The 23,872-nt window shown below is 39.6% G+C and overlaps 1 protein-coding gene and 4 non-coding genes across 6 annotated transcripts in view; 2 read left to right on the top strand and 3 right to left on the bottom strand.

Moving 5' to 3' along the window:
* The window catches only part of LOC135436703 (serine-rich adhesin for platelets), a 28,242-nt gene extending 6,676 nt beyond the window's left edge, over positions 1-21,566 (bottom strand). The window contains exons 1-6 of one of the 2 annotated variants that reach the window (XM_064694391.1): positions 20,976-21,107; positions 20,866-20,897; positions 17,958-18,011; positions 4,218-4,278; positions 341-4,147; positions 160-279 (exon numbers count right to left, since the gene is read on the bottom strand). In XM_064694391.1, coding sequence (XP_064550461.1) covers positions 160-279; positions 341-4,147; positions 4,218-4,278; positions 17,958-18,011; positions 20,866-20,867 — 4,044 coding nt within the window. In that variant the 5' untranslated portion in view covers positions 20,868-20,897; positions 20,976-21,107. Of the gene's footprint in view, positions 1-159; positions 280-340; positions 4,148-4,217; positions 4,279-17,957; positions 18,012-20,865; positions 20,898-20,975 lie in introns of both variants that reach the window. The other variant, XM_064694390.1, reaches the window with a different exon arrangement.
* TRNAA-AGC (transfer RNA alanine (anticodon AGC)) lies at positions 7,956-8,028 on the top strand. The gene has a single exon. It is a non-coding gene; the product is annotated as a tRNA-Ala (tRNA).
* Positions 8,771-8,843, bottom strand: TRNAA-AGC (transfer RNA alanine (anticodon AGC)). Its single transcript has one exon. It is a non-coding gene; the product is annotated as a tRNA-Ala (tRNA).
* A 706-nt stretch (positions 21,567-22,272) lies between the features above and the next one.
* TRNAA-AGC (transfer RNA alanine (anticodon AGC)) lies at positions 22,273-22,345 on the top strand. The gene has a single exon. It is a non-coding gene; the product is annotated as a tRNA-Ala (tRNA).
* Positions 22,346-23,702: 1,357 nt separating this feature from the next.
* Positions 23,703-23,774, bottom strand: TRNAP-UGG (transfer RNA proline (anticodon UGG)). The gene has a single exon. It is a non-coding gene; the product is annotated as a tRNA-Pro (tRNA).
* Between the last annotated feature and the right edge of the window lie 98 nt (positions 23,775-23,872).

The following is a 23,872-nucleotide window of genomic DNA, read 5'->3' as shown; positions in this document are numbered from 1 at the left end:
ACCGAAGTGGATTTTCAAATTGACAACATTTTGAAATGTTTGTTGTAGCCATTTTTGGGTATTTTTTAAATTTTTTTTTAAATATTTCTCTATTTCATAAAACAATCAATTTTAATTATATTTTGTGGCTGTTATATTTGAAACAATTTAAAGACTTACCGCAATATTGTATGTAAAAATATTGCCCCAACGGCTGCCAATAAACGCAACGCCCCACTCGATGTCGATAGATTGTAGGGGTTCCTTTAGGTAGATTGTTTGCATGACACGCTCCAAATTCTGGTGGGGATTAGAAGGTTATAGAAATCGATTGATATTTAAAGGTCTTTCAGGTACGCACCTCGAGGGAGGATTTCTTGAGGAACCCGTCCAGGGATGTGGTGTACAAAAACGATTCCTTCTCGCACAAAAACATATTCGTTATGGCCTCGCTGTGCTTGGTGATCTGGCGCTCTAGCTTGTGACTGGCGATGTTGAACATGAAGACATCGCCGTTCTCCGATGCCGCTATGATGTGCACCTTGTAAATGCGTATCTGGGTGATGGGACTGCTGATGTTATGCAATCGTCCGATTGGTATAAACCCATAGTTATAGCTCTCCACAGTCGCAGTCGTACGGGTGTCGGCGGGTGGCGGAGGCAGCAGCGGCGGCGGCGGCGGCGGGTTGGCCTTCAGCAGGCTGCGCGGCAGCTCATACGACATGTTGGCAAAGGGCTCCGGCGGCGGCGGCGGTGGCTGCAGCGGTGGTATAATGTCCAGCGGTTGTTGTGCAATACTTGCCGCCACGGATCTGGTCAAGCGCTGGCGCTTGGGTGATTCCCTAGCAGACGTTGAGTTTGGGGGCCGTTTGCTGGCGACGTAATTCTCCTTGATGGACTGAACAGGCGTCTCGCTGGGTTCGTTTGGCTCTACCTTGATTTGCGTCTGCGAAGTCATGGGCTGGGGCATAGGCGCTGTAATCTCTTTGGGCTGATCGACTTCTGGAGCAACTTCTTCTTCGGACTTGCCAGCCTCATCGTTCGCCGCGGGCTCCTTGGAGCGCTTGGCTGGACGCCTGCGTCTGGGCAGGAAGCGTACTCGTTTGAGGACACAGCGACGCTTGCGCTGCTTGGGTTTGCTGGCTTCGGGATCAGTAGCGGCGTTTTCCGTGGCTGATTGCATCACGGGCGGCGGCGAGTTCGTGGGCGTAACTGTAGATGGGGGCGTGACGTGATTCCTAGCAATAACCGTGTTGAGCAGCAGAAACTTGCGACTCTGCAGCTCGAGGCTGAGCATCTCCAAATCGGATTTCTCTCGCTGGAACTTCATGATCATCTCCTCGAGGAAACCACGTCGATTTTGATTCTCGAGCAGGCGTCGATCGATCTCGAGCAGACTGTGCGTGACCGAATCGCCCATCACCAGGATGGGCTCGCTGGGCGAGAAGCAGCCGGGCGACAAACGCGGCACAGTTGAATCCAGACCCACATACGGCAGTCCCAAGGGCAGCCCGTGCAGAGGCCGCGTCGCAGCCGCAACACTAGCCGGCGTCGGCGTCCCATTCCGCGGCGGCGTGGGCGGCATCAAAGCCTGTGCCGCTGGCTCAGCCCCATTCGCGCCGCTGCAGTCCCTTTGATGTGGCCCAGACGCGAGCTCAGCGCTTTTGGATCCGTTTAGCTGCACCGCGGGTGGGCTGACGGTAAGCTCGTTAGGCGCACGCTGCTCCTTCTCCACGTGTTGTTTGCGACGCGCCGCCGCCGTTTGCTTCTGCAGATTCACCACATTCACGACTTCGCGCAGGAGGAAGTCGATGCCCAGCCGATTGTCGTTGGCCTTCAGATTCTGCTGCATCTTGGCCACCTCGATTTTGCTGAATGTCTGCGAGTTGTGCTCGCTGCTGGTCACCACGCAGGAGATGAAGTGCAGGCGACTCTGCAGGCTGGCGCAGTGGCTGCTGCGATAGCGTTGCGCCAGCGAATCCTTCAGCCGGGGCAATATCAGCTTCTCAAAGCTGTCCACAATGTTGTTGGCATCGCTCTCCAGCTTTTGCTGGTAGCGACGCTTGGTGGACTCGCTGCTGCAGCTGGACGAGTTCGAGTGATCGCTGGCGGCGCCATTTGTCTCCGCAACGGGCGCTTTATTCACTGGCGGTGCCCCATCCTCACGCTCATCCTCATCCTCTGAAGAGCTGACCACAATAACATTGTAGCCTTCTTCGGAATCACTTAAGTCCACTGCAATTTCTTTTTTAATGGGCGAGGGTTTCAGTTCATCCCCAGCTTCTGTTGCGGGTAACTCTTTTTCCGGAGTGGGTAGCTCCTTTTCGGAAGTGGGTAATTTTTTTTCTGGAGTGCGCAACTCTTTTCCTGTTTGTTTCTGGGCGCCTGCCTTCTCCTTGCCAGTTGTTAGACACCTGCTCTCAGTCCTTTTTCTTTGCGGCTTTGGCTTGAGCAAACCGACCACACTTTTAGCTGAGCTGCTCTCGGAGCTTTGGCTCGTGTCCTTTTCGATCAGCTGTCCACTGGCAAGTCTCTTGCCCGACATGGCCTTGAAGTGCTCGGCCACCTTCAGGCGTTGCATCAGGTCCGTCGAATTCTCCTTGGCCATGTGATCTGTTGCAATGGTCTCTTGAGCTTGAGTCGTTTCCTTATTGGAGGTTTCGCTCTCCTTGGCACCCAGCTCGCAATTGGTCTCCTGGCCGTCCTCTGTTGACCTGGCGGCGGCGCTGTTGTCCTCCGCCTCAGGTGCTGATATGTTTATGCCGAAGCACTTTTCAATCTCTTGCAACAACAACTGTGGCAACTTGATGGCGTCAACGATCTCGTCCTCGACCAGATCCTTGGCTGGATGATCCTTCGGCTGCTCCAATTCAATGGCCTTCAGCTGGCGGCGTATCTCCTCGCGCAGGCGTCGTCGCGCCTGCAGCTTCAGATGCTCGTTGTATATCGTATCGCTATTGTTGATTATGTTCTTCAGACTCTCCTTGTCCATATTGGCCAGGCGGTCATTGATGCTACTTTCGCTGTGGCCATTGCTGACGGAGCTGCTGACAGTACGCCGACGTGCTTGGATCGCTGTCCTTTGGGTAACCTTGGCTTTGCTGCCTGTCGACGAGCCTGTGCTGGCCAGGAGCTGCTCCTGGGTGACGGCGAGTATTTCCTGCTTGAGCAGTTCGGCCAGCGGTCGCACCTGTATCTTGGGATATGCTTTATTGACTTCGCTCTGCTCTGGCCTGTCCTCGAGCTCGGCTTCACTTGGAGTCAGCTTTGTGCACCGCCTGGACTCTGATAGATTCTGCTGACTCTTATGCCAAATATTGCGTTGCAGGGCACTCGAAATACTATTTCTAAGTAATCTTAATTCGGAGTAGTTTCTAGTTGAGGTTGGGATACCAACAACTTTTCTAGGACTTCCAGCTGCTTTGTCTTTATCTTTAACTATTTCTTTAAATCGCTCTGGCTTGCTTTTAAATTCGTCTCCTTTGAGTTCTATGGGATTGTTTTCTTCAGTTTGTTCTTTAGACTTGGCTGTTAAACAATTTGGTTTTTGTTTTTCTTCAGATGATTCTCTTGTTGCGTGTTTGTGTTCTTTTATGGTATCCGTATCTTTAGACTTGTTCTCGGCTACATCTATTTTGTTATCCTGTACAGAAAGGACTTCTTCGTTTTCTTCTCGATTTGAAATCGTAATATTGCTGCTAGTTTGATCTTCCTTAGTTGGGCTCTCAAAACTCTTTTGATTCAATTGGCTTTCTTGACTTTTTGTACAATTTTCATTTGTTTCGCTGCTTTTGTTCTGTGTTTCGCATCGTTTACTCTTGAGATCTCCACTTATCCACGTCCTGCTGGAACTGGAACTGCGAAATGATTTGTTTACGTGTTCTCTGTTCTTATTTGCACATTCCCCTGCAAGGGAATCTGTTCTATTCGCACTTGAATTTCTATAAAAATCAGTTCTTTCGCGGAACGATGAATCCCGTCTAAAATCTTGCCTCTCACCGCGATCGTAGGAGTTCAACGAATTTGAATTTGAAGCTTGGTTCCAATTGTTGTTATCCTTTCGATAGTTCGACGATTGGTTCCAATTTGTGTTGTCTTGTGTATATTTACGATATGAATCGCGTGGATTATTTTGCGGGTAGTACTGATTCGAACAGTAGTTATTCCACTGCACAAAGAGAAAGATCCATACAAATATAGCTTTAAGGAGTCGCTGCTCACGAATGCTGTGTACTTACATTATTATTATTGCTATTACTTTTATTTTTACAATTGCTTTTATTATTATATAAGTGGATCCTGCAAGAAAAAATACAAATCGAGTTGCATTAGTATGGAAGACAGAGCTTTGCTATACTATTCAATTCTAATTAGGCAAAACTCGCGCTCATTACAAAAACATAAACTACAGAAAACATGTAACAATAAAAAAGTCAAGTTCTACAAACAATAAAGGAATAATTAATGTAATCAGGCAACGTGCTCGGTTTGTGCCAAGTTTTAGTCAACTTTGAGGCACGTAAGAATGAAAGAACTCTGAGCCATTAATTTAACAGATTTAAAATTTATAACCACAAGCCCCTCCGCATTCCGTTGCGCCCCCCCCCCCCTATTTGAGTATGCAAAGGTGCGAATTCCTTTTGGCGTTGAGAGCATTTTTTCCACCTGCCTTTCGGCATGTCCGCTTTTGTTTTGGGTTCGCTCGAAAATCTCGTTAAGAAATGCTAAAATATACGACCACAAATCTTGCGTAGGTGTTGCTTTTCGTTAATGTAATTTGTAACTTAAACTAATTAAAAATTTAAAAATGTCGCCAAAAGGAATTCTATGCTAAAGGAAAACAGCTTTGCATATTTTTTCCAGTTCCTATACTTGTAGATTGACTGCAGCTGGCATTGGCAAGGTTTAAGACGACAAAAGGCTATATTGAGGACTGCTTAAAATATATACCAAGTTTTTAAATATACTAGATAGTCTATCCTCGAATTCTCTTTACGAATTATTTTCGTAGAATTAAAAACAGTTAGATACCTTTGTTAAGAAAGAACTAAACGTTATTTTGCTTTTGTTTATGTTTTGTTTTACTTTTTATACAAGAGAGGGTTTATAATTTTGTCTCAAAATGTGTAACGCATAGAAGGAGTCATCCATAAAGTTTATAATATTATTGATCAGCATCAGCCGAGTCGATATAGCCATGTCCGACTGTCCGTCTGTCTGTTTCTATGTACTAGTTTCTCAGTTTTAAAGCTTTTGTCTTGAAACTTTGCAAAGGTCCGTCTTTCTGTTGCAGGCAGCACACATTATATGTAGGAACCGAATCCGGATCGGACAACTATATCATATAGCTGCCATAGGAACGATCGGTCAAAAATTAGGTTCTTGTATGGAAAACTTCGTTGTTTATCAAGATATCTTGACTAAACTCAACATTTATTAGATTCATTCTTAGCTTCTCATATATATGTAAAATCTTATCAACATCGGAGCACTATATCATATAGCTGCCATTAGATCGCTCGAAAAGTTCTAGTATGGAAAAATGTTCGGTTTTGAAAGAGATTTTCATCAAACTCTGCATTTTCGAGTTTCTATTCTTTCTATTCTATTCTTACATATCTGCAAAAGAGAAATGTCTACAAGGGTATCAAATCTCCGGCGTGCCTCACTTTCTCGTTTTATAATTATGTCTGTGTATGGTTGTGCTTATTATTAATATTTTTATTTAAACTAAATTGTAGCTCGTCATATGTATTTATATATCTGTATGTGGAGGATTGGAATGCATCAAAAGTGAACAAAGGATGCGGTTGCCCTTATTTGAATTATTCTCAATATTTTTCAGGTCCATTTCGAACCACAAGAAAAACAAACTAAATTCGATTTTTAAGCCCATTCGCCATGAACCAGAGTAAACACGCTGTGAGCTACCTTTGCTAAAAAAAAATAAATTCAAAGCCTAGTCCAAGAATTTTGGTCCCAAATAAAAATTAATATGCATAACGCATAGCGGAAAGAAAAAACTTAAGAAAATTTATGCAGTGATGAGTGAAAAAGGATGCCACTCTCGGCCCGAGAGTTTGAAAGGAAAAAGTCACAGCACGCTCGCCGGAAACAGAGGGTCGGGCGGCAAAGTCAAATGTCATGAGGCGTGTGTGACAAGTGCCCTAATGAGCAGAAGGAGACTTTCAAGAGGACACCTACATAAGTATTTGTCAAATCAAGCCAAAGCCCCAACCTAACTAATGAACCTTGAGCTGGGCGTGTCGGGCGAAGGCAAGTCAATTAAAAAAAAAAACGTCACAACAGCAAAAAGTACGTGACACTAGAGATAGGCGAGCGGGAAGAGAGGGAGAGGGAGAAGGGAGGGCTGCGGAGTGAAGCTATGAGCAAATATTTTCGAGACAGCAACTAAAACTCGCAGACTGTCTTGAAATTAAAATTACAAGACGCTTGGCTGACTTGCAGGTAGGGGAACGACGACGGGGTAAACACGCTGACAAAAGTTTTTGGAGGTAACATTTCTTTTACGATTCGCATGGGTGCCAGAAAGTAAGCAAAAGTAAGTCGGAAAAGTGCCACTCGCGGCGCCTCAGTCATTAATTTTGTATATCATTGAGTTTTACGATGCTCATAAATATGAAAACGTTTAACTCTTGCCAAGCAGCCGGGGCTGGGTACTGGGTACCCACCCACCCGCGGCTACCCTGTTGTATATGAGACAAACTAATTGTTGCTGCTTACGCGATGTGCTCGTAATGTCTTTTTAAGCGGGGACACGCTTCCCACATGTTTTCACAATGTTTCACTGATAAAACAACAACAACAATAGTAGACAGAAGCAATTAGTGGGTTGGTTCTGGGGTACATTCTGCTGAAGGGGGCTACGGTATTCCCGCCTTCGAGCCACGGGCTCTTCGGTCTTGATGTGCAACAGCTTGAGGTAATTTTCAACTTTTCTCGACGGCTTCAACGGGTGACTCGTTGACAGGCGTGCTCCTGTTTTGTTTGGTTTTAATTAAAGCCCAAAACACAAATTGTGTACAAGATACTCGTATAGGCACATTATTACGGGGGCGGGCTCTCATAATAAACAAGCTTTGCATAAAATCGACATTTAATTGTGGTTTTTGTTCAAGTCAAAAAACGTTGCAAATTGAAAGCGAAGAAAAGGCTATTCTGTTTTTTTTTACTCTGTTCAAATTAATATAAAGTCAATATGCTTGACAGTCGGACAGTAAAGAACTCAAACAATAATTAAGAATATTTATTTTAACTGATTTAATAGGCAACTACAGCTTATTACAGAGTATTGAGCAGTCTGTTGCACTCCACTGCAACGTTCTAACTTGTTTATTTTGATCAAAACCTTTTACTTTTCATATTTTGTTATATATATGTTATATATATATATGCATGATGCATATATATTTATATTTTATCGATATCTACTGCTATAATAATATCGTAATATCGATAAATGTCAATTTTGAAAGGTGTTTTCTTTTAGAAAATTAAAAATGCTCACAAAATTGTTTAGGTGCAGCCACGCATATTGTTGCCATATTAGAGCCAGCAAAACTTCAAAAAAGGTTGGATTATAAGAATCCAAGTTTTTCAAGAACGTAACATATTAGAAATATAATTAAATGTTATGAGTACAATTTGTGTATAACAAAAATCTCTTCTGTTAAGCTCTGTGACAAAAATTATTGTCTTTGATCTTTGAATCATGAAAATCATGACCATTCGTTCCACACCCAAGTAAGACATGGCATACAACTATGCAAGTCAGGTTGACCACCGCAAACCAGTTCAGGCCAAGCTTAAAAGTCAATCTGGGCCACATTCCGACGTCGCTTGAATTTCAATTGAATCTACATTAATTGTAATTGGATTTCGGTGGGCGACAAGTTGGTGGACTGGGTATAAAAACTGCGATAGTTATTGAGCCTTTCTATGAGTCAGCGCAACAAGGGGATGTAGCTCAGATGGTAGAGCGCTCGCTTAGCATGTGAGAGGTACGGGGATCGATGCCCCGCATCTCCAAGGATAAAGTTGTTCTTTTTATATTTTTTTCTTCTTTCTGTCAGTATTGAAAAATAACAATAAAAAAAGAGAAATCCACAACATAACAAAACACTTAAAACAATTAAAAAATAGCAAAACACATAAATTTTGAGAAGAGGACAGCAACAGCTTAACTAGCTTAGCTTAGCAGTCGTCCGGGAAGAAAACTTTGTCCTGTGTGCGGTGCAAAAATTAAAACAAAGGCTTCTCATAAATAGCACATCATGTATCATTTACAATACCCAAACCTTTCCTTTCCGTGGACCCCAGAGTTTACTCTGCTTCCTGTGTGTCGCCTGCGGCTGCCTGTGGCAGCCACCCGACCCGCCCATACTCCTGTTCGTCCAGGGACCATGTTTCTGGCTTTGGCTGCTTGTTTAATTGCTGGCAAAGTTCTGCGAATGCAGGCGAGTAAACAAACATTGGCATATTGTGCCTGATTTATGTGCGACAATGTGTTCGTTCTGTTCTCCGTGTGTTGCCCGCCCCTTGGAATGGGCGCCAAATCAAATTACGCGACCTGATTGTCGACATGAGGGCGCCGCACGGGGCGCATGCAGTCTGGGAGGCATCTAATGCCAAAGTCGTTTGGCAGTTACAAAGCGGCCTTTGAATATTCATTAATGCGCCTGCTTCTTGCCTATCAAAAATGCAGACGTCTGCGTATTTGTTTCGTCTATCGGCGGTAGCAAAAAAGTCCATTCTTGGATTTTGTATAACTTGGAGATGCGGGGCATCGATCCCCGTACCTCTCACATGCTAAGCGAGCGCTCTACCATCTGAGCTACATCCCCATGCGTTGCTGGCAAAACAATTCTCATGTTCAAGTGGCCAAAAGTGTTGACAAAGTGCAATGCCAGCGAAAAGCAAAAAGTGAGGGGAAAGCTTTTGGCCCGGCCAATACTTGGCTACTTGAATTTCGATTCGAATCAAAAAGCGTGCCCAAAAATACGCGCATTTGACGAGCTCAAATCAAGTTAACTGCTTCGCATGTATTCTAGTCGTTTAAGTATTTTGTGTGAAAAGCGCTTTATCTATTGTTAAAGTAGTTAATTTAGTTTCATTCACCTTTTGTTGTATTTGTTCGTATAATTCTCTACGAGCCAAAAATAAATATGTAATATTATTAATCGACAACCTTTAAAAATAAAACAAATAAGGGTCACAATCGAAGTGCCGATACGTCTATGCAATAAAAGTTTTTTAATTTTAGCCAAATAGTTCTAGCCGATTAATCTAATGAGAGAAATATGATGCAGAAGTCAAATTTTGATAAATTGATCCTATCTTTAACACTTGAAATGGGTGAGTATAAGTAGGATATCTTGAAAACAATGCGTATTTTAATACGTTAGCTCTATTTTTTTGTGATCGATCGTTGCTTTAAAAATAATGATTAGTATTTCGAAGCTAAGCAGATTGGGTTATTAAGAAAGAAGCAAATACATATATTGATTCCCTCAATTATTGCATTTGATATAAGTATATAAAACAAGAAATTTGGTAAGAACTAAGCAAAATTGGGACCAATAAATTAATTAGACGATATAGTGGTCCGGTGCGGCTTTCTGCAATAAAAAGTCCAATCTATGCAAAGTTTTTACAATATAGCTTAAGGGACTTTTATTTTACAAGAGACAAACGGACTTGTCTAAATCGACTCGGTTATATTTCGGGCCAAAATTAAAATACTCTTCGTAAAGGTATTAGAAATGAAAATTTCTATTAGCTTATCTATTTACAGCTTTGGAAATTTACATTTGTATTTTGTTGCTTCGCGCAAATAAATAGTTGGCTTCTGTATAAATACAATCTTATTTTCGAGGTGTCCATTAAAAATGGATTGGCAGGGGTTTAATGATATTGTGTATATGTAGCTAACAGGCAGGAGAAGGCATCTCCGATCTCTTATAGTGTCAATACAGATGGCATCAAAGCCGGATGATTCAAGCCATATCCATTTGTTTGCTTTATACAGGATATCTATAGCACTATTATTTGTTTCCTATGGAAGATTATCGCGATAGGCTCTTAAAATACAAGTTAGTCTTTAAATTTCAAACGAAAAAGTTAACAAACAACGTAAAATCGTCGCCAGTTGACATTATTTACCCATATATGGGAAACAATTCACAGCAGCTTCTGCAATAATGAATTGCAAGACTAAAGTTTTGGTGCCATTTTATTCTTTATACCCTATCAAAGGGCATTATAATTTTGTCACGAAATGTGATTTAGACATGTTCGTATACATATTTGCTCTAATAAAACTTGCCATTGATTCACATTTTTGCTGCAGGTCGAATGTAGTACATGAGAGTTGGTCGAATTAGAGAAAATATATAAGAGAATATAAATTCGTACTTTACATATATAAAATACGTAAGGGTATTTAACCTTAACCAGCCCAAAAAGAAACATTCTATCTGCTCCTTTTCTAAAGAGACCATTGAAAAATCGAAACTTTGATAGAATTGTAAGTAACCCGCATAATCAAGTGGCAGGAATTTTTTGTCGTTTGTTTCGTAGCCAAATTTGCTACGCTTTTTGTCGTTTTGTTGCGGGGCCTGCAAAGTCTATGAAACAACAAACAAACAAACAATAAAATATCGAGCACATTAATGTTTAGTCAGACGTAAAATTACTTTTAAGTCTACTTTTTGGGGCGAGGAGCGCCCAACGATGGGCAGAGACTCTAGCCCCACCAGCTATAAAGACGTTAGATAAACGTTAGATGCATATTTATGATTTAGCACTCGAAACTGAGAGCAGGGGAATGGGATACGTGGCAGTCCTCTGACACTTGGCTGACTGTCATTTTTCGGTGCGCAAAGCTTTCATAATGCTCGATAATGAAAAATGAAAATTTTTCACTTTTGCTACATTGACAAATGCGCACGGGCACGGGCATGGGGCATGGAGTATGATGGAGGTGGATTGTTGGGCTTACGACGGGCCCGTCTTGGCCATAATAAAAGTTTACGCAAGTGTTTTGGATTTAATTAAGAATAAGAAAAAATGAAAATGCCAAACTTTTCGATTGCCAGATGCGCGCGTCTCGCATAAGCGGATTTGCCAGAGACATTTATTGTTATTTCTGCTCTGAATTTGTTTACGTTAATTAGAAGGAAGCTCTGCCAATTGCCAGAGAAGGATGTGTCCACAATTTGATGATTTGAATGAACTTAATTGACTGCTGCGAAAATCATTTTGGAAATAAATATAATTTCGGAAAATTATTAATTTGCATTTCTTTGAACGCAAATGAGAAATCAATTGTTGGCAAAAACCTTACTTCCTTAAAGTAGTCTCTACTTCTTAGAGTTATTCACAAATTGGTTTATCTTTTAGCTTAGAGGTCTAAATAGATATTCCTATCTGACAGGCAGTAGATCTGGATTTTTTAATAATATTAACATATATGTTGTGGTATACTTAATATTGTAATAGTTCTCATTTCGTTAAAGATTATTTTATATCTATATATATTATATTATATTGACTCAAGTATATTAAAATCAACGTATTGATAATTTGCTTTATAAATAACAAACTTTTGATATCAATACTCAATGGATTTACTTTTTTATTACTTGAAAGAAATTATATTCTGAAATTCAGAGCATAAAAATAGAAGCGTTTTTCTTTTCATAACTATAAGCAGTTAATATTTCGATTTAACATTTTACTTTCGGATTTATATTTCAACCTTAGCTTTGTGATTCAAAATAAGCGGCAAGCTTTATAAAATCTGGAAATACATAAAATTTTAGGAATGAATAAATAAACTTTTAGCTGCAAATAGTTTTATAACATTATGCAAAAGTAAAAGGGCTGCAAACCTAGAATTTTGGTTCATTGGGTCCTCAAATATCGAAAATAGTTTTTGTTTTATGGTAAGTTTTTTTTTGTAAACATTTTTAATGTTTTTTATTTACGCCTTATCCTAATTTATCCTTATATGGATACATATCTTAACTGATTTTAAGGATCGAGCTATCTCGTGCATATAAAGTATAAAGAGTAAATAAATGAATGTATCTCCAAGGATATGGAATTTTTTGGGTGCCTGAATGGGTTGTTTTTTAAACAATTTTATATTATTTATATACCATTTTTCAAGAGGAGCACTAAGTAAAAATAATCATTTATCAAAATTGTTAGGATAATGTCTGGCGGACTCAGCCAGGTTTGGCAAAACATTACCTAAGCTAATTTAGTTATCATAAAAATGTTTCTTGTATTTTGTAATCCAAAACAATAAAAAGAGCAAAAAGAAAAAATCGATAAGATCGAGTAAAAATAAATTTTCCTAGACCATAAAAATAAAGCGTTGATATTATCATGTCACACTTTTAAACTTGTTTACGGCATGCTTACAAGTATAAATTGAGTATTTGTTAACTCTATACTTATTATTATATAGACTAAAAACATAATTTTAAAACTTCAGCTCACCTTGTGGTTTGATGAAAATTATAATATTCTTGGCTCGTCTTGCTTTGCTCTTAGGACATAGGCATTAAAAATCGAATGCAATAAAACGAATCACAGCTCGCCGCGCTTAAATGGCAACTTTGTTACCAGAGCACTAACTAAATACTAAACGGGCCTTAATTACCGCAACTAATTCAGTCTGTTGAGAACTCAAACAATTCGATTGCCAAAGTTGACCACTCTCAAGTCCAATAAGTTAACTCAATCACAATAATTCAGTTGGCGTTAAACGACATTGTCCAAAAGCACATCCCAAATACACCTCACGTTCCGCCACTTGAAGCGACACTTAATTGTTTATGAATTGGCTGACAGGGTGTGCGTGTGTTTGAGTGTGAAATAAGTATGAAGCACCCTGCGTGTTATGATATTTACTGTTTATTTTATTTTTTTTTCAGCGGAAACGGAAGCTTGTGTGTAGATTTTATGATTAAATTCCTTATAGAAATTTTGGTCCTAATATTTTATAATTTATTAATGTTTGTATTAGTACGATGTAGTATATATTTTAAGAGTTGGTTGGTAAAGCGTTTTTGATTATTAATGAATACTATTTTTTGCGTTGCTTTTACTTTTTGTTTATACTAATTTAATCTTTTTTTTTATTTTTTGGTATCTAATCAGAAAAGTTTAGATTTGAAAAAAATGCAGAATGTTCTTTCAATATTATGTAGTTTATTGTTAAGTTTTATAGTATATCTGTGCCTAATGCTTTTTTTTTTATTTAACAAATTTAGAATTTGCAAATCGTATACTACTGGACCTATTCGAATAATTTCTAGATTTTGCCTCGTTGGAATCGCGCGGGCCTCACAAGTAGAAGCGGTTCAACCGCTGTTTATGACCGGGACAACAACACGCAATACACAACACAATACTACACAACAGGCTGGGCCCGAGAACTTTCTGCGTGGCTGTCGTGTCGCCAAATGCCGTTAACCGACGGATGCGCTCTGCAGTTGGAGTAGTTTAGAGAGCAAAACAGCAATAGCAATAGCAACAACGGCCACAACAACAGCAGCAGCAGCCGTGGTATATGGGCATGCGAAGGCAACAACAGCAAGTGCAAAAAAACACACAACACAATACCGAGAAGAAGAACAACAACAACAATACCGTACACACAACCAACTCATATGCAACGAACGAGCGACGAGCCGAGGATCATAACGACTTGTACATAACACGAAGTCACGGGCCGAGAGGCGGCCGCTGCACGGCAAGCAGCAAAACAAAACACAGCACAAAACAATGCAAAATACAACAACAGCAGCAGCAGCAGCAACAGCACCAAAGTGTAACTAAATAAGATGCAACGACTGTGTGCAGTGGTGGCGGGTGGAAGGGGGGCTGCAGCAGCCACCATCCGCCCACGCTGCCCGCTTCTAGCAGCGCACGACGAACGAGCGAGCTGAAAAGACCGAGCGAGACTGACGGGACAGCCAAGGAGTAGCGCAGTCAGCGAGCTTTTCGCTTGGCCACGAAGCACTTGGCACGACTGCACCCGACAAAGATAGAGAGAGTGCGCTGCAGCAAAGAGAGTACAGGAGAGCGAGCGAGTGCGCATGAAAAACTAAGCAAAAAAAAAACGCATTGGGAAATAAAATAAAATACAAGCAAAACAACATAAACAACTACAACAATGTGCAATGTGCAATTAATGCTTCCAAAAAATAAGAGAGAGCGAGAGAGAGAGAGAGAGAGAGAGAGTGAGAGAGGGAGAGAGAGGTAGGCAACTGCAAGCGCTGCCTGGTTGGCTGTTGCATGCTTCGATACTGGCCTGGTGTGAGTGTTGGCATTATTGTTTGTAAACTACATACAACAATACAATAAGCAAGACATGAAGTTGGGGGCAACAGTAAACTGGAACTGGAACATCGCATCTCCCGTTTACTTGCCAGCAGTACATATGTATGGACGAAATTCGGCGCATGCCATTTGCTTGTCCTGCCTATAAAAGTCAGTTAGGCTATATGCTTGAGCTCAGTTGAATTTCAACTACCAACCTTTGGACTTCGCCTGTGTTTGTCTTCTTCTTAAAGCTCTAAAAGCTAACAAACCGAGTAAAACGTCACTTGTTCTATTTATTGTGGTCGTAATCGAAGCGGTGAAGGAAGTTTTTTGAGTTCTTTGCCAATAAACGGCAAAACTCTTGGATCCCTGCGAGAGCCTGTGGCTTGTCAAGGTGCGTATTAAGCGTGTGTGTGTGTGTGTGTATCTGTGTGAAATACGTGCAGTTATTACATATTAATACATATGAATAACTATTGATAGACTATGTTAACATATTAAGTTAGGTAATTAATAAGTGATAATGTATATTAAGGTGACTAAAAGTGTTTATATTTTAGTGAATTCGATGAATAATGAATTTTCTATATTCTACATAAATATTTTGGCCTGTGAATATTTTAAAATCATTTAAAGAAAAATCAGGAAGTTTTGTGTTCTAGTTTCCAGATATTTCCCTTAAAAGTATGCTATAAAATTGGGCTCTTTGATACCCTTATGCGAAAATTTATTTACTTTCTAATTGTTTAAATAGTAAAGTGTTATACAATAGTGTATAAGCTATTAACCCATTTAAGTTATTAGCAAATTGTTTAATAGTGCTTAGACAAATGCAGCTTTTTTCTGATCCAATTAAACTTAACAAATATCAGATCATTTCTCAATTCCTTTCATTTCAAACAAGTTTGAATATTGAGTCGAGTCATAAAATTGAGATATTCTCTATTTTATTTATTTTTTTACTATGTAGAGAATATCTCAATTATATATTCTCAAAGCTGAAAACACCTAGTCAATATTCTATGTAAAAAGCCACATGGGTCTAGATCTATCTAGATTATAATCAAATCAACCCTCATATAGATTGATTGAATTGTAAGAACTGATCACGAATATACATATATATTTTTAATGTATATGGCTTTGTGCTCTATGTAGCACAGCTGTAACTATTTAACTTTAAGTGTGCATACTTAGTGTTAGCTAACTTTTTAAACTTTCTCACAACCCAATTCTGATATCATATTGACTTGTTGAACACATTTCACTCTCTTACAGATCAACAGCTGCGATCGCTTTGCTAAAAGCGTAATTTGCTTGAATTAAGTATCGGCTTTAAGGCCAAATCAAATATCTCTTGTGTGCATCGTTTGTTCGCACAAAGCGAGCCGACTGTAAGTAGAACAACGTTATAATGTCAACAAAGAAGAAGCAAAATGGGATAAATAATATCCGCCTTATAACGGCAAAATGGAAGTCAAAGTTAATGAGTAAAATGGGTCTTAGAACCCCAAATATCTAATCAAACGTAACCATCAAGATAAAACCTATATTAATATGTAACCAATAGTAGGGCAAATATGTAGCCAAAAAAATGTATGTAAACATATTAGGTTAATAACTGCTTAGGCAGTCTAATAAACAGCAATGCTTAGGTAGGCGACTAATGGTAATAGTTCTAAGATAAATCATCGATAAAATAACAACCACATGTAATGTGCCGAATCCTAACTCCGATCTCCGATTACAATGATTATTGAAACCGTATCGTCGATTTAAATTTGACACAACTGTTCTCCCAACGAGAGTTAAACATTGGCATCGTCCGCTCTATCCGGGGCTTTTGGTCTGTTCGCCCATCACAACCAGCTAACAAAATTATCCGAGGCCTATTTAAAGGGGTGTCCGACTTGATTGAAACGTGTGCGCGCCGGGTGATATACAACTATTTTTGGCCAGGGTCCGGACCCTTGCCGTAACGCGATCTACGAGCCGTGCGTCATGCGGCTGTCGCCCCTCGCGCCGGTCGGGCGGGTGGTGGGTAACTTTTGATGTTACACGTTGGGACTGCGTCCGCAAAAATTCCACTTGTTGTTTTATCCACGATTAATACTTGAGCGCATGCTGCATGGCAGATATAAGTGTAAGTTAAGTAAATAATTTTTAAATTGTTAAGTGCATGTTGGTTTTTCTTTATTAAGAATAATTCTTAGTTTTTCTTATTTTTTGCGCTCAAAGAAATACTTTATTTTGTTTTATTTATTTCTATCTGTATATATCCAAAGAGTTAATTAAGAACATTTATTTGCACATTACATATTTTATATATACATATTTATATATATATATATTATGCATTATATGCACACATTATATGCTCTAGAGCTCTTTTGCAGTCCAAATGTTTTAGTTTGTTGTTGCTGCCAGCCAAAGTATGGTGTTATATACCCAGACCGAGTCTGATGATTTCAAGCATATAGAATAGGCCTTATACCTTTTAGACAAGCGGACGGCTATTAGAACTAGACGACACATCTTTTTTTATAATAATACATATGCCATAACATTTATGTCCTTCTAATATGATCTAATAATTAATTTTTTCAATAATGGTTGTAAGCCAACCATAATTTGCCAGTTCATTTGGTTCATAGTTCGAATCAAGGTATTCGTAAAAATTAAAGCACAAATCAGGGTTTCTGCTTAAGCCTTAGTTAGTAATTAATATTTCAAAGCAGTGGCTTTTTGTTAGCTTATTTGCAATAAGAAAGTAGAATATTTCTAGTAAATTCGATCGAACAGTTTTAATTTCCGTATAGAAATGGATTCTCTAGAAGAAGGTATATAGATACAATCTGACAAACTAACTTTTAATGACAGGAGCTATTTTGGCCTTCGGCTAAGAGAAAACTACATATATAGACTAGCCTTGGATTCAAACCTGGTTACTTGTTATTTGGTAAACATTTTAAGCATAACTCTTGATTTTCGAATACAAGTTGTATATGCAACGGTTCGCTTCGAGCCTAAATTGTTGCTTCAATTGAAATTGGGTATTACCGCATTTAGCAGATAAAATATGTAGTATTGCTGAAAATTCTCTATCGAATAACCTTTATATCTTGCAATTTTGCATACTTTGACTGCTGCTTTATTTAGTTTGCTTGATTTAAGACTTTTTCAAGTGTCAGCTTTGTATGGGCAGTTTTTATTCTTCGTAATTTATATTCACCCACTTGATAGCCGCAGCTTTGTTTTGCAAACCCTTAACGCAAACCTTGTTAGCGCTTCTTGCTGTCAACAGCGTCCACCAAGAAATGCATATTTAGTCAAGTGTTAATAATGTGGTTGCCTTCCCTTGGGCAATCTAACCCAAGCAGCCAGGAGAGCCACCCAACCACCGACCCACACACAACTGTTTGGCAAAGGTGCAAACGTGCGTTAAAGCAAAAGAAAGCACAGGGAACACACACACACACACACACACAAGGCAAACAAACAAAACAAAACACAGAGCGAGAGACAAACAAATGGCAGGCAGGACGATTGACACGAAGGATTTTTGGCGCGGCACGAAAGGGGATGCTGGGGGGGAAAATGAAAATAAAAGAAAAACTTGCCTGCGTCCGTTCTGCCAGGATTGGGTATTATAATTCGTGGACTTCTTCTGGCGCCTGTGGGAACGAGAAAAATAAATATAAGAAAATTAAAAAATGAAGTATAAAATAAAAAAAAACAGGGAAAATGCATAACTAAACAGAGCAGATCTTACAAATAGAGCTTCCAGTTCGAGTTGGGGTCTGGCGCTTATTTTGTTATTCAAAATGTTGTCTGAGATTCGCGACGTTTATTTATTTCCGCATTGCAGCGGCCTTTTCGCGTTTTTCCTTTCATTTCAAGAATCATTTGACTCTGACGCCGTCTTGGGTTCCATTGTTATAATAAGGATTGGCATGGGACAGCTTTTTTTTTTTGTAGCTTAGGCCTGCATGGAGTTGATAATGAAGTTTTTTTTCCATGGATTTTTAATTTGTTGGCGCATAATTAGAATTGCGTCAAGCCTGCAACTATTCCAGCTGAGTCTGTGGGGCTAATTTGCAGACAATAAACAGGTCGGAGGCATTTAATGGGGCAGTATCTGGCAGATACTTTTCCCGGCGCGTCACGTAGTTTCAACGGCAATTGGCCAAAAAGTTATTGCCTAGGTGAATTGACAGCCAGCACACTGAGCGCACTCGCACGGAAATTTCAATGACAATAGCCGGGGTCCAGCCGCAGCCGGAGTCCGAGCCAACCAAGCGTGAGCCGAAGGTATCTTATGGATAGCCGCAGGACCCGCCTCCCACAGCCCACTTAAAATTTATGTGTTAATTTTAAGATGCCCGCGACCCACAGAGTTTTTCTTTGAATTTTCTTCTTATTTTTTTTATTGCCTCGGACGGGGCAGCCTTTTTATACAACAACATTTTTTTTAGGGGTTGCTGAAGGATCTGGTCCAGGTGCTGCCAGGGTCAGCAGTTGGTGGTAATAAATGAGCTAATAATAAGTGAAATGTGCTTTTGAGTGACCCTAAACAATGGCTGCGGGTGGGAGCAGGACGAGGGGAGGGGAGGCCCTCTAGAAATTGCTGTGAAATTGAGTTAAAAAAAAGTTGTCGGCGGGCAGCTGAAAAATGCGCAAAAGTGTCGCAAATTCCGTTGCTGACATGAAAAGATTTGTTTATAATTAATTTCTCTCGGGTTTTATTTTTTTTACCGGTCCGAAACATGTGACGCGGTACGAAATTAATTACGTTAATACCTATGGTCACATATTTTTTTTCCTTCGTTGAAAAAACAACGCGAAGCTCATGCAAAAATTTGGAAAGTATTTTGCGGGGAATTGATTACCCTTACTAAAGGACCTTATCGGTCAGGGGTCTGCCTGCTTGAAGAGCTTAATTCTAAAAACTGAATTTTGTAGAAACGAATGTAAATTAGAAAATTGGAAATATTGAAATCAATTGAAGTTCTTAAAAATTGCAAACATCATGACAATGTTATGTAATCCTTTCGCAAGGAAGAGAGCCTCGTTAGAGTTTTATGACTGCCTCCATGTGGCAGGACCAAGGGGCAAAAAGCAGCAGCAGCAACAACAGGAAAAGCCGCAAACAAGCTCAATGCTGAAGTGTTGACGAGTTGCGAGGCAAAAAAATTAAAAGCTAAAAAAAACTGTAGCCGCATGTTGTAAATTCCAATCAATTTTGGTAGCTTCTGGAAGGTGAGTTGAACACCAGTCGAGATGACGACGTCCACTCATTTGTCGGAAAATTGAGTAGACATGCAGATCCGGACAACGGAAATGGTCAAGATGCAAAAGCAGCAGGCTTGTGTCCAGTCAGGCCATCAATTAGAGTCCTTTCACCTTTTTTTTTTTTTTTTTGGCTGAACTGAATCGCTTTTTGTGGCTTTGTCTTGGTGGCGGTGCTTGCAGCCTGTTTGGTTAACAAGATGAAGCTGACGGAGCTGCAGGCTATGGCTAAGGACAACGTCATTGAGACAAGCGCCCAGCAAACAAACAGATAAACAACAGAAACAACATCAACAAAAGTTGTCTATGAGTCGCTTTGTTTTGTTTTTTTTCTTTTTTTCTTTTGGCAACATTTGCGGCCTAATGGAATTTTTGGCGCTGGGGAAAGTCCTTGCTACATGTGGCACATGAGCTGCTGCTCCTGCTGCTGCTGCTTCGAATTGAAAATCGAAGTTAATATGCGCTGCAGACTGTGAAACAAATCATTTTCAAGTTGTTATACGAAATCGACACGTTTTTGCCATTTTATATTTATTATGAGCATTTTCGACTTTTTTTTTTTTGCAGCTGCTGCAGATGTGGCAGGACATAAGCAAAGTGGTGGGGGACCAGGCATAAAAGCTAATAATTTGGGGATATTTCACACACACAGTTTAGGCACGGGCAGGACATGAAATTGCTAAGCACTAGAAGAGGGTCAACTATATGAGCATTAGTCTAGTTGGACTTAAATTTATAAATTTTTATGCATGTTGTGAAGAATTAATTTGAAATGTAAAAGCCATTTTTGATTCTTATTCAGCTATAATGCAGCTGCTCACATTAAAAAACTGTTATTCAGCTTATAAGCAAAAGATTCCCAATTGGATGCCTTGTTAACGCAGTCCACATTAAATAGCTCGTGCAGCAGTCAGGCAGGAGATGGGCCCGGCAAAGCTCAACAAGGTACTCGAGTATGTTAAACAGGACACGGACAAAATTCGTTAAGGCAAGCTATTTTAGCAGGACGCGTACAAAATAGCATGTACAACACATTATGCTTATGCCACTAGGCTGCAAGGCTGTGCCACGAGCTGTCCGGGCTCTGATCCTGGGCGATGGCAGCACATAAAATTAGCAGGCATGTGAGAGCAACGCGACGCTGTGCTTGATGGCCTGCCTCATTATCATAACGTTTTGTGCGAACGTTGGCACTTTTTGAAATTTCCTATTGGACGGGGACGAGATGTAGATACGTACATATATGTGTGTGTGTGTCCTTAATGCATGCCCTGTTGTGTATATATGTGTATATGTTTGCGTGTAAGCGATGTGATTTAATGTGATTTATATATGAAATTGTAGCTCACCAGTTATTGGCATTTGGTGGGCCATTCGCATTGTGGTGCCGTTGTTGTTGCTGGCCACCTGGGCCACCTGTGTGGCATCTCTTGCGCTCCTGCAAAGCAGCAGCAGTTGCAGCCGCATCGGTGCCCGAAGCTGTAGCCGACATCACTTCGGAGCCGGCAGTTGTTGTTGTTGTTGTTGTCGATGTTCCTGTTGTTGTTGTTGCTGCTGCAGCAGAAACACCGGCAACAGAAGCTGCAGCTGCAGCAGCTGTTGTGGCTGGTCCCCGACGTTCATGCATTACAAAACTTAATACTATATGTACACTTTGTATGCATAAATATAAACTTAATTCATTATTAAGGCAGCGCCTATCACGTTTGCTGGCCGCAGTTGACAAATTGTAGTTGCCAGTGGCAGGACATTTTTGTACTCTTTGTTGTTTGAAACCGCAAGAGAGCGTTTTAGCTCAGTAGCTGAAGTTGCAGCATTCTCGAGCGCCTCTCACTTTTGCAATTGTTAACGCTTTTGTTTATATTAATAGCAATAACACACGTAAAAACATAAACTTAAACGAATTATGCACAATAGAACTTTTATTTTTATATTGCATGTGAGATTAAGACAGCTGTACGCAGGGTTGCATGCGAGACAGTGCTGCCACCCGTATCAAAATTGGGCGCGCAAAAGTACAGATTTTGAATGATGTCTGCATGTAATCAATATTCTGGCATGTTTTGAGTTTATGCAAATGTGGCTTGCCTGATCCTTATCCCCAGAGATTTCCATTTGTTTTATCATTTTGTTTTGTAGCAACTTTTATTTGCAGTGACAAAATCGTTACGTCTGCTTGCGTTGATTTTGCGTTTGGGTGTCATTTGTTGTTGTTGTTGTTGTTGTTGGGCGGGTGAGACGCACTTCGAAATTTCCATAATTATATGCATCAGATGGCAGGTGGTCGGAGCGGATGCTGTAGACGTTGTGCAAAGCTCAAAACAATAACGCAAAGAAAACAAAGCAATACAATAAAATGAAAATTGCGCGAGTGTGTATTTTTGTAATTTTTATGGTAGACTAAACCTGTGCCAAGTGTAAATATTGACAGTTTTTAAAAGAGAATAAATAATAAAGCGAAAATGCAACTGAAAAGAAAATGCGTAAATTAATTTCTTTTGTTTACTGAGGGTGGTAGATTTTGCTGGGTGGTACATTTTATGGGTTGTTTCATTCCAGATCGTACCAAAGGTAAGCAGCGGTTAATTTGCAAAAGTTGAACAACCTTGCGGAATGAAATGCTTTTGGGGCAGCCGATGATCATACGGGGATGTAGCTCAGATGGTAGAGCGCTCGCTTAGCATGTGAGAGGTACGGGGATCGATGCCCCGCATCTCCAATTCGATGAATTTTTTAATCAATTTTGAACCATTTTTGTAATTAACGAGTTAATAACAATAAATATTTGAAACCAATATCCAAATAATATATTTGTGTTTTGTTTCTTCGATCCTGTAAAAACTATGAATCTGTCTTTAATATAAAATATCAAAAATTCAACTTGATATTTGCAGCGTTTTTTGAAATACATTTTTAAGCAAATCGTAAATTAATGGTAAAAATAGTTTTATTTATATTTCCAGCTTAGTGTATTTTTTGCCGTTTCTCCCTGGTAAAATCTAGCAATAAAGTGAAGGTGCAGTCTGACTGTTTCTTTTCCCTGTAATCAATTAATTTTTAACGAACGTATACTCAACAAAAGCTTGAACTAGCTTAAAAAAAAACTACAGACACAGAGCACAGATATTATTTTTATATAAGGATAAGATATTTGATACAAAAACAATAAAAAAAATGACTCGTAATGGAGATGCGCGGCATCGATCCTCGTACCTCTCACATGCTAAGCGAGCGCTCTACCATCTGAGCTACATCCCCGTCCGAAAAATGCCCAGCTTAGTGGTCAATAGGCGATAAAAGTGCAATTCAAGCGGCTTAAAAATAGATTGGTATGCAAATAACACCGTGGTTAATGGTAATGGCAATTGAAAGACGTTTTTAAACAAGTTAGGAAAGTTAACTTTGGTGACGAATAAAATACCCTGACAGTCATACACCAGAAGTAAGACCTAGTGATATCACCCTAACCAGTAGCTTACTTTTAAAGGTATTATTAATAGTATTAATCCAAATGCTAAGCTGGGTAAGTGGTGATTTATTCATTATCAACGAATGGTATGAAGCTAAATATTACCTGACTAGTTTTTTCGGTAACATTTGTGGTGTTACGCATGATTAAGCTTTATCCTAAAACGACTAAATTATTGTTCGGTCATTTCAATAACAGAAGTTGTCATCTTAAATGCGTTACACAGTTAGCGACATATTAATAGTAACTTCTGTTAGGGTAAACGAGACACAAAATTGTTTAAACAAATTTCGAAGGTGCGCTCAGAGATAAAATATTCATGATCAGACGATTTTATTATGCAAGAAATGTCAGCAAAGTAGTTTTTGACAAAGCTAGCCGGTTTCATGAACAATAAAGAAACGTAAGTGAAACAATAAAAAACTGGTTTGTATAAACATTTTTTATTACCCCACATGAGGTTGGGTAATTATCAGCATTCTTAATAAGTATACAGAGATTGTCAAAAGATTACATAGATAATAAGATAATAAGAGATACTACTGACAACTAAATAGAATTTTTTTTATTAAAATTTTAATTTAAAAAAAGTCATAAAAAGTTCATCGGGCTCAACCGGGATTTGAACCCGGGACCTCTCGCACCCAAAGCGAGAATCATACCCCTAGACCATTGAGCCTCATGTATTTATGATCGCCAGGTAGTGGTTATAATCTTGAAGCTATCTTAAAAAGCCCACAAATCCAAAATATCTATTTATTATGCAGCCAACCAGTT

This window comes from Drosophila montana, unplaced genomic scaffold (assembly GCF_035044405.1).
Source record: "Drosophila montana isolate Dmon_TW-CO22-7 unplaced genomic scaffold, ASM3504440v1 contig_3733_1, whole genome shotgun sequence".
NCBI classification, from domain to species: Eukaryota; Metazoa; Arthropoda; class Insecta; order Diptera; family Drosophilidae; genus Drosophila; species Drosophila montana.
The sequence above is the reverse complement of the archived record's forward strand: the minus strand, read 5'-3'. Positions and strand labels throughout refer to the sequence as shown.